The 16,829-nt window shown below is 39.9% G+C and overlaps 1 protein-coding gene across 1 annotated transcript; it reads right to left on the reverse strand.

The window, feature by feature from the left end:
* Positions 1-1,036: 1,036 nt before the first annotated feature.
* On the reverse strand, positions 1,037-5,002 carry LOC128012959 (uncharacterized). Its single transcript, XM_052595571.1, has 3 exons — positions 4,984-5,002; positions 3,613-3,675; positions 1,037-3,280 (listed from the first exon to the last, which is right to left on the reverse strand). The coding sequence occupies exon 3, from the start codon at positions 3,269-3,271 to the stop codon at positions 1,652-1,654; it is 1,620 nt and encodes a 539-aa protein (XP_052451531.1). The 5' UTR covers positions 3,272-3,280; positions 3,613-3,675; positions 4,984-5,002; the 3' UTR covers positions 1,037-1,651.
* Positions 5,003-16,829: the final 11,827 nt, after the last annotated feature.

Below are 16,829 nucleotides of genomic sequence, written 5' to 3' on the forward strand. Positions count from 1 at the left end.
AGCCTTTGTATACTACATTCTGTAACACAGATCTTAAAATGTACATCCAAAACACTTTCAAATACGAAAACGAGAAACTCGTAAAAACTGTGAAACTTCTATAGTTTTTATAATCTTCTTTTCTGTTTAGAATTATGCTTTTTTACTGATAATATAAACATTTGTAAAAACAAATGCTATAAAACATGTCAATGTTTTGTTACCTTGATACACAGCAGCAACATTCATATAGATTTACAGATTGTTATAACAAACAAAACCTTTCCACTAAATATAAATTATTTGTGTCCTTATTTCTAAAGTCAAGAATCTTTTTGTGATTCTTCCTGGTGTATTCTCACAAGATGCATACATGCTTATACTTAAGTTGTGTTCCAATATGCCTACTATACAGTAGGAGAAAAGAGCTCGTCAAGAGAATAGTGTCAGAAATGTTGGTATTTATAAAAGAATAGGCAAGAAATCCCTGGATGTCCTTCTGCCAAGCAGTGCTCACTGCAAAGCCAAATGACCTCAGCTCTCCTTCATTGGATGCAATGGGTGGAGTTTGACTTACTCCATCTCCACCTCTGGAACTAATGGGTGAAGTTATGTTTAGGGCTAGGGTAAGGGGTACAGATTGGGGTGTCTAGCTCCACCCATTACATCCAGCAAGGGGTAGCTGGAGGTCAAGCTCCACCCATTGGTTCCAACATTCTGAAATGTTCATCAGATGAATTGTGAAGAGTGGGGGGAAAATCCCCCATGGGTTAACCCAGCCCCCCTGGCCAAAATTGTATTATATTGTTATAAAAAACTTTATTCATTCTATTATGTCAAGATTATTTTTTTTATAACTCTCAGAGTATTAATGTTCACTAGAATCTTACCCCAGAAGTTTGGATCTCAAAGCCTACCATTAAGAAAAGTGTTTTAGAGCAAATGTGTCTTAAAGAAAATTGAAACAGTAATATTATTATCTTACTGTAGTATTTTGAAGTTAAATGAAACAGATAACATATAACATATAAATGAAGCCAAAACACGTGCTAGTTAAATGAATTTATGTTAGTGAAAGCATTTCATATCTGCACATTCTAGTTCACAATATTTTAGCATAATTTTGGAAAAAAAAAGACACAAGCAATACACCCATGACGCCCAAAAATCACACAGCTAATGAACAGCAGAGTCCAGATTTACAGTAAATCAGCCGTTTCAATACAGTAGCTCAAATATCTCATGTTTTTCATCTGTATGATGATATATAACATTTTCGCAAATGCACAACATATCAGCACTTAATACAGTCAAAGCAGTCTCTAAAAAGCCTCCTGGTGACCATGATCATTACATTCACAATCTGGGTATTTGTTGCTTTCACGTTATTGTTGTTGTACAGTATTTTAAACAGAATCTCACAGTAGAAGCAATTTACATTAGGCTGATGTCAATTTCTGCTTCATTCCAGGAATCATTTAATTGAGCAGATGCTATTTATCCAAAGAAGCTGGGAAATGCAAGCATGAATACAGAAAAAAAAGTTACATTCATGAAGCACTGCAATTACAATCACTGATACACAAAGAACATGCTTTAAAAAGAAAAAAAAAAAACATTTTCAGGATCCTTCAGATTTTTTTGGATAATTTGAGGGGCCGAGGAATTGAACTTATTTTTTAAAATATCTTTTTAAGTAATCCAGTGATCCATGCTTTTCTTCTCCTGCTCTCTTTTTGATGATTTCCAGTGTTTCGGCTTTTTTAGTCTCATTTATTTCTTTCAGCTTCTTAATTAGAAAATCAATGTGCAGAAGTGTGAATGCACAATCACTTTTGAGTGCGATCTTCTCCAGACTTTCCACGCAGTCAAAAGCTTCAGTCACCAGCTTTATTTTCTCGTTCTCTAATTCTTGCAGATCTTCATTCAGCTTCTTGACCAAAGAAACACTATCACCAATTCTCATCATACCATCATCATATTTCTTCTTTAAATCTTCATAAGTTCTCTTCTCCTTCTTTGTCTTTATTCGATATATTTTTGGATGTTTAACATGTTTGCTGTAGTGGCACTTATTAGTGCACACTGTACAGTAATTATTTTTCATCACTTCACACCACGAGATACTAGTGACCCACCAGCATCCTGGATAATGACAGTTCTCCTCACAGATGGTGCAACACAATGCCTTACTGGCTAAAGAAGTATCAATATCAACCATCTCTTTGTAAGGAACTTCAACTTCATACTCAAAGTTCTTCTTTGCTTTGACATCTTGCTTGTTCTTCTCCAGGGCTTCTTGTGTTTGTTTCAGCTCCTTTTGCTTTAGTTCCATCTCCTTAACACGTGATTCTAGATTGCAGATATTTGCCTCCAAACGTTCCCGTTTCTCTATAACATCTCGAGTCATCTCCAGGGATTTTGGATTTATTGTGTCAAGAAACTTGAACAATTTTGTCATTCCTTTAAAACTGAGATTCCATGATTGATCAAGTCTCTTCTTATTTTCTTCCTCACATTCTTCATCACTTTCTTCATCATATTCTTCATCAGCAGGTTCTGACTGACAGTTGTTAAACAGGAAAAACACTGGCTGATTCTTCTTATTCACTGCACACTGGATTTCAGCCGCTTTAACAGCCGTCAGAGCATTTTTAGGAGGCATCCCATCTGAGTGTGTGAAGAGCAAGACAATGTTTTCAGCAATATCTTTCCCAAATAAAGACTGAACAGCATCAAATATGTATTTTTGTCTGTCAGAGAGACGATTCTGTGTTGCTTTAATCACCAGACACACTGCATGTATTTCATGGATCCCTTCTTCAGATTTACTTAAATTAAGCAAACTCTTGGCGATCTCTTTATCAAGATCAACTCCACGAGTGTCTCCATATCCTGGTGTGTCAATGAGGGTTAATTGGATTTGACTCTCTTGTAGATAAAACCCATAAACAGTGACGCTGGAGGTCTGACTTTCAGCTGAAGATCGGTCGCTCTGATCATCTGTGAACTCAAACCAGACCTTGTCTTCTCTCTTCACACCAAACATGTAGTTGATCATGGTATTGATCAGGGTTGTTTTTCCTGTTCCTGTTTCTCCCACCAGCAGAATGGTTTTATGGGGTTTCTGTGGCTTTCTCTCACCCAAGAAAATCTTTTGATATGACAGAGATTTATCTGTATTGTCCATCATTTTTTGCACCTGGTATCGGGTAGGATTTCCATTTCCAAATGATTTGCTTTTCTTGATGATTTCATCAAATTTGCTTAGTTTTCGATCCGAACTTGCCATATTGTTTCTCTGTTATTTTGAAACAGAAAAAAAACAGCAATTTAAGATATCCAAATGTTTTTTGTGTTTTGTTTTATTAGCTCACTGAGGAAATAAAAGTACTTTTAATTGTCTTTATAATGAACCAACATTAAGCTAGCATGGTATTACTATTTTACAGTTTCAATCTGTAACAAATAACCAATGTTTTTAGTATTTCATTAGTTACAACAATTGATTGAAAATGTCAATTTGTGTAATATGTGTGTGTATGTGTGTGTGTCCTGGGACTATTGTCTGGTATTAAAAGTTTACTGTAGGATTTACAGAAAACTGATGAACAAACATATGTAATGACTTACTGGATGACCAACACTAAAAATGAGATTCCTCAAAGATGATGGAGGGACAAGAGAAGAACTGACCTGTGAATCAAAAGGTTACAGGTTTAAGGTGTGGGTTGTTACTGTGTGGAATTACACATTTATAAAATGTTAACTGAAAAAGTTAGATACATTGTCAGGTAAAAGGGATGACATTTCTAAAAGATCAAATCAGGAAGCCCAGGTGTCTGACCTTTTGTATCTTTGCTCTTCCTGAACAAAGCTCAAGACACAGCTGTGCCTTTGTTTCTATGAAAATGTGAAGGTATCAGCGATACTGTTATGCACCTCTGTATTTAAATAACACTGTTATACTGATCAAAGATGGGGAAATTGCCAGTATCAGACCGATCCCTGTATTCAAATTTCAATTGCTAGGACCAATTTCTCAATGCTTTGTCACCTTATAAAAAAAAAAAAGAGAGTCTGATAACGCATTTTTTTAAACCATCTCTGAACTTTCTACCACTAGTCTGCTGTTTTTCTGTATACCTTGATTGACAGATGTCTCGTCCAGTCAGTGGTGAGGAATCTATTGGGGGGAATCTATTTTACCTGACAAAAAAAAGTATTTAATTTTATTGATTTTGAACTCTCTTGAAATCATTATGGCTAGTAAATTGTGAGGATGTTAGCAAGTTGTACAGGAAAAGACTGAGTGAACTACAAGCAAGGCAGTAGGCAGCAGACAAAACAGGTATTAGTCAACCTACACCCTCTGACTAAAATGAGACGGGCAAATCTGTGATCGTGAGACCTGCACTCCGGCCACTGCAAGGCTCAAATGCAACGTTAGGTCCCCAGTGAATGAATAATTGAGAATAAGGACATTTCTAGAATAATCAAATATTTAAATGATTAAACAATCAATATTTATGATAAATTTTTAATTAGAAACATCGCCTAAATTTCATGATCATTTGAAAATTGGAGTCAAATTGAACACGGAGCTAGAATACAATTGAAACTAAATCCTCATAAATAAAGAAACATAAGTAAAAGACCGAACTCACAAGTAACACTTCAACTAGGCCTCTGGTTGTCGGGTGGATCCTTACAAGGCTGATTAAAATTTAAACAATAAATGCCCAATAACCATTTATTAAAAAAATGTTTATATGTGATTACAAAGATTATATATAAGACATTTAATACATTCAAACTTTTCATATTTCTTTCCTAGAGTTGCATATATCTTTGCAGTAAATCATATATAATATAACACTGCAGATTTGAGATATTACAAATTATTATATCAAAAAACATTATAGTATATATAAAATGGTTTTTAGCAGACCTTAAACTGTTTAAGAGCATGATTCTCATAATTTATTAAATGGCTGTACTTACGATTTGAACAGTCTGTCGTTCTTTGGCTGATGCTGAAAATCTGCAAACAACTGACTTTATTTATACAGAAGGCAACACCCTTTTTCTGAAGGTCATGTGATTTATGGGAAGATTTTTTATACAAACTATTCCAGGTAGACCAAGTGGACCAAGAGGTGGGCCAAGTGAAAGAGGACCCAGTTTTCTCTATGCTGACGATGTCACTGTTCCTGAAAAAGAACTCAGATCCTTTTGTGGGCCCCGAAACCACCAAAGCCAGTGGGCATAGCCACAACACCCGGGCCCAAACCCTCCTCCATCCCCACTAGGTGAACCAAAAACAACTGACAGCAGCTCTCAGTCATATGTGTCAGGTCCCTGTTACGATAGCAGCAACATTATGCATCCAACTAATGCCATCAAGTTAGCATTTTTGTATGCTGGTGTAGCAAATAATAAAAATATGCAAATAATAAATCTTTAACAAATATATTTTGAAATGTAAAACAACTTTAGTAAGTATAGTAAATTCATACTGTAAATGTTTACAAAACAAATGTACAAGAATTTGTAAATGTATTAAATTCAATACACACAAATGTGTACATACAACACTGGTCATTGTGATGTCAACTGAGTCACAAAGAGGTCTACTTTAGCCTGGTCAAAAACTCTCCATATCTGCTTTACCTTTCCAGGGTGCAGCATCCAATCCCTGGGCTCGGCCTCTGTCTCGACAGGATGTTTGATATTGAGATGCCCAGGAATGTGCACTGCTCTCATCGAGAAGAATTTGCCCTGGGACCACACAAGGATCTGTTGCGCTGCCTTGTACAAGTGTTGTGAACACAGCCTTCCTTAGTGTCTGATGCAAGAGACCACTGCTGTGTTGTAGGTCCGCACCAACATGTGATGATCTCTTAGGTCTCGGAGAAAGTGTTTGAATGTTTGAAACACTGCCAGCATCTCCTGGCAGTTGATGTGCCATGTGAGATGGTGGCCACTCCACAGACCGCGGGCAGGGTGGCCAGTAATGAATGTTCTCCAGACCAGAGATGAAGCAGTCAGATCAGGAGATAAAACAGCAAGAGCCCGTAGCATCAAAAATGCAAAAAAAAAAAATCAACAATGACTTCACAGAAAGCAGAGACACACGGAGCCTGTGGCAAGCCATTCAGACCAGATCACTGATTACAAGCCCACGCAACAGGCAAGTAATAATGATACATCCCTTCCGGATACACTCAACCACTTTTATTCATGGTTTGAAATGCAGAATGACACACCTGCACAAAACTGCCCATACCTCCCAACGACCAGGTAGTCTGTCTTTCTACAAACAATGTAAGGAAAACATATAGCTACCTCTCTTAAACACAACACCTAAACACTCTCCTCCACCGCACTGCTAGGACCAATCTCTAGTAGGCAGGAGTTGTTCTACACATGTGACACTTGCCCTTGCTGTCTAACATCATTTAGTGTCCTTGTTTCTCTTTGTGCTTTTCTTTTCCCCTCTAATCCCTTCATTAGGAAATTCCCTTAACTCAACTTTAAATCCAGGTCTAGATATTAGGATTGACTCAACCCCCCCCCCCCCCCCCCAAAAAAAAATATGATGTCTACCTAATGAAGGCAATCCAAGCCGATATTGTCAGACACCAATGGCTAGTCAACACCCCAGTGCATACAGCTACCCCCACCTATGATCAACACAACACTGCCACGCGCATTATCCTGCCCAACCAAACTTTATGAATCAATGTCCATAAGGGCTCGATCCTACATACTGAAGATTTAGCATGGTATCACCTCACCGATGACGAGCATCAGGCCAAACCAGCATTTTTCAAACAGCATTCCTTCGTCCTTGATCCAGAATTGGAAGAAAGGAGGAAGGAACATAACTTATTGATCTGACTCCTGTTGATAGAGCCTTAGAAGCTATTTCTCACCGTCCGCCCGCTGGTGTGCTAATCATTCAGTCTTGGTCTGCCACTCACACAGCGCTTTGAGTGTCTAGTATTGTAGGATATGGGTTAGGGTTAGGGTTACTCTGAAACTTGCCTTCCTCCTCCACAAGCAAGTGAATGCCATCCAAGAGTCTATCAACAAATGCACCTCCGGGGTCCCGCGCATATTCAGACATGATAAAACTGATCAAGAACCTTAACCTGAACCTGGGAAATCAACAAACCTGATTGAGATTACACCTATACCGCCTTGTTGAACCTCTGACCATTAAAGCAATCAAAACAACATAATTCAAAATTATCCTAAACCATGCACCCATAATATTAACTCAATTGTTTCTTACCCAACTATCCCAAATTACCTAAACCTTACATCAGGATTCAGTTAGTGATGGAGAAGTTGTTTGTGTCTTGTATGCCTGTTCTTTCTCTCTGCTTCAGACTCACCATCTGCGAGTGTTATCTGGGCCAAGTGTGGTCCACAGGTTGCTCTCGTGCATGTGTTTGTGATGTGGCTGTAAAGCACTTGCACCATTCCTGTTCACCATAACTGGCCCAAGTCTGGCTGCAAAGTCTGGGCCACTACTGGCTCAGTTCAGTCATAGATAGTTACAAACCCGATTCACAAAAAGTTGGGAGACTGTACAAATTGTGAGTAAAAAAGGAATGGAATAATTTACAAATCTCATAAACGTATATTTTATTCACAATAGAATATAGATAACATATCAAATGTTGAAAGTGAGACATTTTAAAATGTCATCCCAGAGTGGCTGTGTCTCTCAGAAGTCAAGATGGGCAGAGGATCACCAATTCCCCCAATACTGCGGCGAAAAATAGTGGAGCAATATCAGAAAGGAGTTTCTCAGAGAAAAATGGCAAAGAGTTTGAAGTTATCATCATCTACAGTGCATAATATCATCCAAAGATTCAGAGAATCTGGTAAAATCTCTGTAAGGGTCAAGGCTGGAAAACCTGGATGCCCGTGATCTCCGTGCCCTTAGACTGCACTGCATCACATACAGGAATAATACTGTAATGGAAATCACAACATGGACTTAGGAATAATTTCAGAAAACATTGTTGGTGAACACAATCCACCGTGACATTCGCCATTGCCAGCTAAAACTCATATCTAAATCTATATAATCATATCTGCCATATCTAAACATGATCCATTTTCTCTGGGCCAAGGTTCATTTAAAATGGACTGTGGCAAAGTGGAAAACTGTTTTTGGTCAGAAGAATCAAAATTTTAAGTTTTTTTTTTTTTTTTTGAAAACTGGGACGCCATGTCATCTGGACTAAAGAGGACAAGGACAAACCAAGTTGTTATCAGTGCTCAGTTCAGAAGCCTGCATCTCTGATGGTATGGGGTTGCATAAGTGCATGTGGCATCGGCAGCTTACACATCTGGAAAAGCACCATCAATGCTGAAAGGTATATCCAAGTTCTAGAACAACATGTGCTCCCATCCAGATGTCGTCTCTTTCTGGGAAGACCTTGCCTTTTCCAACATGACAATGCCAGACCACATACTGCATCAATTACAACATCATGGCTGCGTAGAAGAAGGATCCGGATGCTGAAATGGCCAGCCTGCAGTCCAGCTCTTTCACCCATAGAAAACATTTGGAGCATCATAAAGAGGAAGAATGGTACAACATTCCTATTCCTAAACTTGACATAACAAATGGATGCAACTTGTCTCCTCAGTCCCCAGATGTTTGCAGACTGTTATAAAAAGAATAGGGGATGCCACAAAGTGGTAAACATGGCCTTGTCCCAACTTTTTGGAGATGTGTTGATGACATGGAATGTAAAATCACGACCTTTGCATGCATGACAGGGGCATCTTTGCCCACCATCATAGCAAGGACACCCCGAAACCTGGGGGGACACCTGGTGAACTGAATCGCGTAGCTGAGCCTATGCATCTGGATGAGCCAGCGGGAAGGCCTGGGGAGCTCTAGCCAGGCTCCCAGAAACCGAACCAACGGGGTCAAGGGGACTACAAGCGTACCCACAAAGGATTCTCCCCCAGCCCTCCTCCGGGGGAAGGAGTGGTCCTGCTACCATCTCCTGTCGAGCTGATGTCTCCAACTCCTCAGGATCTCAGGATTGCCGCTTGTCCTGGCATTTGGCAGGATTAGGGGCAGAGACAGGTTGCGCCGCCCTTCTGTGGACATCTCCTCGCTGCAGCCGGGGTGAAGGCTGCTGCTGTGGCCGAGCGGGAGTGGAGGAGTTCGCTGGGGGGCGCCCTCGGTGATGAGCAGGCTGAGGTGGCTGCGCCGGCGGTGGGGTGGAGACAGCAGTGGGCCGCCTGGGCAAGATGTGTCTGATGGCCTCAGACTGCTTCTGGGCGGCAGAGAACTGCTGGGCAAAGCTCTCAGCCACATCGCTGAAGAGGCCATCCTGGGAGACTGTGGAGTTGAGGAGCTGAGCCCGATCAGATCCCCTCATGTCTGCCAGGTTCAGCCATAGGTGGCTCTCCTGGACCACCAAAGTGGACGTCACCTTACCCAAGGAGCGCGCAATGACCTTCGTCGCCCGGAGAGCGAAGTCGGTAGCAGTGCGCGCCTCCTGCAAAACCCCTGGGTCAGCACTTCCCTTGTGCAGCTGCCGGAGCAGCTTGGCCTGATAGACCTGAAGTGAGGCCATGGCATGCAGGGCAGAAGCGGCCTGGCCCGCAGCTCTGTAAGCCTTGGCCACAAGCGTGGATGAGAACTTACAGGCCTTGGAGGGCAGCTTGGGACCGCCACGCCAAGCGTAGGCGCTCTGTGGACACAGTTGCATTGCAACAGAACGCTCAACCGGGGGAATCCCAGCATACCCCTTGGCCTTCGAGGGCTGTGAAGGTGGAGGAAGTACCAGAACGGTTTCGGGCAGTTAATGGTGCCTTCCATGAACTGGTTACTTCCTTGTGCACTTCCGGGAAGAAAGGAACCAGAGGGAGGTGCTGGCGATCCGCATTAGCAGCCCCCAGGAATCAATCATCCAGCCTCGAGTGCTCGGGACAGGGTGTAGGATTTCCACTCAAGCCCGATGCTCTCTGCTGCCTGGGAAAGCAGGGCCGTCAGCTCGGAATCAGACTCGGACAACGCTGGCACTCCCGAGGGAGGCAACACAGCCGAAATTCTCATCTCCCGAGGACTCAAACCCGCCTTGTGATGCGGCGATCGACATACGGCCCTCTTCCCAAGCCCCCAATGAGATGTCAGGAGCCTGAGAGGGTCCAGCAAACTCATCCGGAAACTCAACAAGCTGCGGCATATGTGAGGGGGGTGTGGCCCGAGGAGGTTGGCTCATCGGGGAAGCCCACACACTAACCCTCAGATCACCCTGGCCACCAGCCGAAGTAGCCCTCTTACTAGAATGGGCTGGTCATGTCCCCGCAATGAGAACGTGAGCCATCCCCGAACGCAGTCTCAGCGTGCTGGAAGCCCAGACACATGACACATCGATCGTGGCCGTCACAAGGAGTAATGAATTGGCCGCACCCAGAAACACACGGGTGTTAAAAAGACGCAAATTGGCCCGTATCTCTTTCGTGAAAAATATTTGCTCTTTCAGAGGTGTTGAAGCGCTCAGGGGAACGTGGGAGCTGTCGCAGGAAACCCAGACGAACCGCTGAATCGCGGCGTCACACCAACACCAGCTCTTGCTTGTAGCACTCCGGTGAAAGCAGCATGCGATGTACTTGGCTCCAAAGCGAAAGCTTGAATGCGAGTTGCTCCTTATATACCCACTCTGGGGGGCGGAGCTCGCGATGCAAATCCCGCAGACCAAGGTACTTTGTGTACCATTGGCTCATTTAGTACCGCTCGAAGGTGATTGGGCTCTCGGGCGAGATCCCATTCGTAACGTTGAACATGACCGACTGAAAGGGAACAATGGGTTATTTATCAAGAGATATGCATGTATGAACTTATTTCGATAAAACACTTCTAGTAAGCATTGTGGAGCATTTAAATGAAGCTCATAAATGAACTCGCAGAACTTCACCTCACGCGTAAGACTGCAGCGAATGCAGCTTTGAGCGAAACCTAATTAAAAAAATAAATAAAAATTATATTTTTGATCGAATTGTTGTGTGGGTCTACAGTTTTTAACTCAACCCACCGACAGACGAGGAAGATGAGGATGAAAATCATAGTGGTCCAGCATATACAGTACAAAGAGAAAGGTGTGTTTGTATTTTTAGTTTCCACATTCTTATTTTTGTAAATGCAGTTGCAATAAGAATTTTTTTTACCCATTTTTCTTAATGTAAGAGTGAATATTTGTTTAATGGGTCATTGTCAAATAACCTCAACTAAATGCATTAGCTAGTTTCAGCTATTTTTATTATGAGAATGTACTGCAGTCATGTATGCATCTGTTTGTCTTGGATCATTTGCAATATCTCTGTCCTGCTTTTACAGATGCTAAATATAAGCAGACTATACATGTACAGATGCTCATCTTTGCCAAAACACACGTGACTACAACACAAACACAACATCACAGTTAATCACTTTATTTTAATTGTTTCTTCACTCAGGATGTCAAGACACACAGGAGTAATTTCTCTTAACATGCTACACATTTCTTTTAAAGGATCCCGTTTTACGCGCTTTTTTGAAGCTTTGATTGTGTTTACAATGTGCAATATAACATGTGTTCATGTTTCGTGAGTAAAAAAAAACACTGTATTTTTCACACAATTCACTTATCTGTATACCGCTGTTTTCACTGTCACAAAAACGGGTTGATGGCTTCCTTTATCTTTGAAGCCTCTCCTTCAGAAATATGTAACAGGTTCTGATTGGGCCAGCGGTACGTGTGTTGTGATTCGACAGCAGCTGAGAGCAGGCTGCACCTCCTAGTAACGTGATTGGACTAGAACGCACGTGCTGGAGATGTATTTATAGTCACAGGAGCATTTTTACTGACGCAATGCGCATGAAAACCGCATTCGTCTGTTTGCACAGCCCTAACATCTAGTCAGTCCCTCCAGAAAAATGTGATTATGTGATCGCGTGATTTTATGCATAATCAGCCAAGGTCCGCATATTTATGCGGGGGTCCCATTTTTTCAAATACGCCGCATTTTCGCCACATAAAATCCCAATTTCAGGAAGCTAAATATGGGGAGGTAGCATGATTTCATAATAATAATAATTTTTGTTGCAAAAAGCCACATATTGTAACAACTCATCAGACAGGGAATCCATTTAGCAGGCTTTATTGAAAGACTCGAGGTCGTACAGGCGGGGATCAGGACCAGCAAACACAACAGTAGAGATGACCAGAATCGTCGTCAAACACAAGCAGAAGTTCAGGGGAAACAGGCAAGATTCAGAGTCCAATAAACAATCCAAGGTCAAGAGGCAGGCAGCAAAGGTTCAAGAGACGGTAAACGAAACAGTACTGGTAACAGGAAATCAAACACGGGAAATAACGCTTGGAAATGTTAGCCGGAGCAAAACAAGACTTCGCGTTTGGCTGATGGAGTTGTGCAGCTTATGTACCCGTGCCAATGAGCTCCACCTGTGTGATGATCAGAGTGAGATGTGCGGGGATGATGGGTAGTGTAGTGCGAATCAGTATAGGTGAGTGTGAGAGTCAGTATTCCGGGGATGGGACCCTCTGCTGGCCAGTAGAGGGAATCACGGGGTTCGTCTCCGTGACACATATATCTTAGCAGAAAGTTGAAAAATGTTGCGTTTACTTCACACAAGCAAATCGCCATTATTTCCCAATGGGAACCTTATGAAGTGAAGTAATTGCGCGACGTGATCATCATCTGTGAAGCCCGCGGTGAAACCAGGGTGAAGGACGCAAATCATTTTCATCTGCCAACAAAAATAAGCGCAAAAGACCGCACGAAGCAGTTACCCGGTGTGTTACATGAAAGTGGGGGCAAATTATTTTGAGAGAGGGATGAGGATGGTGAATGATAGGCCAGTGTTAGAGGCTACGCAGTTAGCTTTCATTTTCACAGTGGACTGTTGTGGTTTCATTCAGAAGTTGATGCACCTCTACAGTTGTAAGATTGTACTTTTTTGTTACAGAATAGTACCAAAACCTTACAGTTGTAAGTATATTAGTAGTATGTAAAATAATTTACGTTGCAATAAGAGATTGCACTTTGCAATTCCTGTAAAACAGCATTTGTATATTTATGTGTATATTTTAGTTGTATTCATTTTTACAGAAGTAGTTGAATATTCCTTTTGTAAAGCTAGAGAACTTGTTTGACTCAATGTTTTATAAATTGGGGCAAGTGTTAATTAAGGTCTGAAATAAAACAGAATGAGAACTTAAATATTCTGTGATTTAGTATGCTTGCTTATCATAGGAAGTCATAAGAAATGACTCGTTACAGTAAGGTAGTAGCCTAGTGAGAACAGGGTTTTTTCTCTTTTTCATCAAACCGCAGTTTTTGCAAGTTCCCACAATTTCATCGCATAAGATTGCAAAAATATCCCGCATATTCCATCATCGCATTTTTTAAGAAAACCTGCCGCAAAATCAAGGATTTTTGCCCGCAACAATCACAAAAAAAATCTGTGTTTTTCTGGAGGGTCTGTCTAGTTAACAAAGCTAAACAGTGTTGCCCTTTGTGTAATAAGTTACAGAAACTGTTAAACGCACCAACTTAAATAACAAAATACACTTACCGGTTGTGGTCCATAAACAACGCCTTCTCCAGACAAAGAGGGAACTGCTCCATCTTTCAAGAATAATCTTTGTGCGAATCCGGCATTAAACTGATTGAGATTGAGAAAGTTGTCCTCAGCAAGCTGTCCTCAGCAAAATGTGCTACACATAGTTTTACATGTGCATTATAATGTTCGGGAACAGAGTTAAACATAAATTGTAACCATTAAACTCAAAGTACAGCATTCCTGGGAAGCCCAAACAAAGAGGATTGGACTCCAAGATAAAAAAAAAAAAAACAGCGTTTCAACGACATGGCGACAAAAACAAACAGCTCTTCCTCCTTCTCCGTCGGAGCGCAACAAGGCCACGCCCCCTGTTTGTGATTTCATGTGGGCGGTGGTTAGTCAAAAAAACTGTTTTAGTGACATCATTACTACAGGAACTAGAGGGCTGTAGTCCAAACGGGTCGTTTTTTGTAGGCGAATTCTGTTAAATCAAATATCTCGCTTGGCATTGAACTTTGAGCTTTAGAATTTTACAGATATTATTTTTACTCTAACAACAACATTACACACTAACTAAAGTTTAAAACATGGAATCACGAAGAAGGGGACCTTTAATATGTCTATGTTTTGTAGTAACCAATAGAAAAATGAAGGAATGGTGTTCACGTTACTCAGACACCTGTGAACACTGAACAGTGGTTGGAGTACAAAACAGTGAAATGATCTTTATTATACTTCTGATTGAACTAACAAGGAGCATTTGGGACAATGAGAAAGTAAGTTCAAGTAAAATGTTTGAAATGACCATTTTATTTTCTGCAGTAGCCTATCTGCGGGGAATATTAACTGAAGAGACCTGATCAACAGCAAGTTTTGGATCTGCTGAATGTGTATTTTTCAAGCATTTCATTGCAGGGTTCACTGTTAATTTTCCGCATAGCGATGACTGGTGAAAAGTGAACTCTCTTTAATTGGCATGCTTCACACTAAATATTAATCATGCTGGAGACAGCCACTTACTGTGCTGTTACTGCAGTTAGTGCTGTAACTAGTCTGTCAAATAACAGGTACATTGCTAAAACATGAATTTAATGTAGTTCACAATGATCCATTACATAATTAAAATCGACCTTTACTAATAGATACTTGAATATTATTTGCTCTATATAGGTACAGAAATGAAACCTCCTAAACAAATATGTCACGGGATTAAGAAGTGTAAAGACGTTACACCACCGCACCCATAAATCCTGAGCAATTTGAAATGGCCAACAACCGAGGAAAAGTACCCATTGTTTCTCTCAGAAATGATCCTTGGTCATAGTTGTAAATGATTAGATAAGTAAATAAAAGTACAAAATGGTTTTAATTGAAAAACTTTGCTATTTAATTTTGTGTTATTCAAAATACTAAGTTTTGGTGTATCTTTACAATACGGTATCATTAGTTAACATTACTAAATGCTGAAATTAACATTAAATGACAACGAGCAATACATTTGTTACAATTTGTATTAATATGCATGTTCTCATGATAAAAAATGTTGTTTCACATCTCATTTTCTTATACAGTAATGCACATATTTTCCTTGAAATTGACAAGTGCTTTTACTTTCCTTTTCTATCTGTTTCTTGTTTTATGACCACTAAATCGCATTATGATGGGGAAGAGTTTGGAAACTTTCAAGATCCTTCAGATGTTAACACTTATGTCCGTCATGTGTACTATGAAGTTTAGAATCTGACGGTTCAGACCTTTGTGCTTCCTTGTGCATTACATTATATTTTATTATACAGAAGTACAGTATAATCATGTTTTGTTACTAAAAGTGATTGCTTTTGCCTTTATATATACATGTTATATCTTGGTTTCTCATTTTGACCAATAACTTGAATTATGGTAGGGGAATGCATGTAAACTTGCAGGGTTAAAATGCAGTGTTTAACTTTCTGATTTTCATATTGAGTTATGAAATTATAGATAATCTCTTTGGTTTTGATCTGAGGAATTGAAATGCAACTATTTGTTTCTCAATGCCAAAGTTATTTATTATACATCAAAGTTATTTATTATATATCACACTTTCAAGTGCCGGTTCAGATATTTAGATATGTGTGTGTGTGTGTGTGTGTGTGTTTGTATTTTGCAGTTTTTAATCAATTATCAGTTGATGTGTTGAGAGCAAATTGCTTTTTCAATTTAAATGTGAATGAAAGTGTTGTCTGTATCATTAAACAAATGACACTTAAAAAATGGTTTTGTCCCCTTTATTTAAAACTTTAAGGCAGTGAGGTAACATTTGTTTATTATTATTGATCCAATTAAAAAAAAAATACAAATAAAATCTCAGTTGACACATGATTTAGGTTGACTGGACTAGAAAATAGTAGTCAAGTCAATTTAAAGAAATTGTTTGCCTGGACCAATTCCACTCTAATGGGAAGTTGTTTCAACAAGAAATATTTTGTCAAGATAACAAAGGAATTTAGGCAGTGGGGTAACATAATATTTTTAGTTGACTCAACAAATTCTTTTTTACAGTGTACAAGTGTAAGTTATTTCATAACTTAATGGAAATGTTAGCAAAACATTCTGACAACTCACTTTTGTTAGCTGGGAACGAGTGGGCAAGTGGCAACACTTACCAGCAAGAGATTATTGTGTTTCCGTTTTCTTTCACAACCTGCTTCCCCTCTTGAGAAAGGAAAAAGGAATCAGCATTCAGTGACGAAGGAAGAGAAACACTTTCCAGAAGGATTTTTGATAAGTTTGTTTCTGAAAGGAAAGCTGGTCTTGAATCTCATGTATTTTTTTAACCACCGTTTAGATAGTGAAAGTAAATTTACAGACTTCATTAACTTTCACTTGCACATACTGCACACTGTACTAGCTATTACTGTAAGCTGATAAAAATTGTTACTGTAGAAAGCACAGTAAACCATTTCTATAAATATATCATTGCACTACTGTTATTTTGCATAGAATACATTGTTTAACAATACTTTTGCACACTCATCCAACTGTATTTATTACCACTGTTCTCATGTTGCTGCTGTTTATAATGTGTATATATATTCCTACATTGCTCTGTTCATAATGTACATACAATCCCTACATTGCATTCCTATTTATATTCTGTATATACTCTGCTCAAAACTGTGTATAGCAACTCTACTGTACATTCTGTAGGCCTATTTCATAGCTTCACTTCCTCTGCACTTTTATGTAGATAAAACACTAT

This window comes from Carassius gibelio, chromosome B24, assembly GCF_023724105.1.
Source record: "Carassius gibelio isolate Cgi1373 ecotype wild population from Czech Republic chromosome B24, carGib1.2-hapl.c, whole genome shotgun sequence".
In the NCBI taxonomy this organism is placed as follows: Eukaryota; Metazoa; Chordata; class Actinopteri; order Cypriniformes; family Cyprinidae; genus Carassius; species Carassius gibelio.

Bases quoted from the DNA above. Each gene is read 5' to 3' on its own strand.
- LOC128012959 (XM_052595571.1), bottom strand. From the start codon at position 3,271: ATGGCAAGTTCGGATCGAAAACTAAGCAAATTTGATGAAATCATCAAG.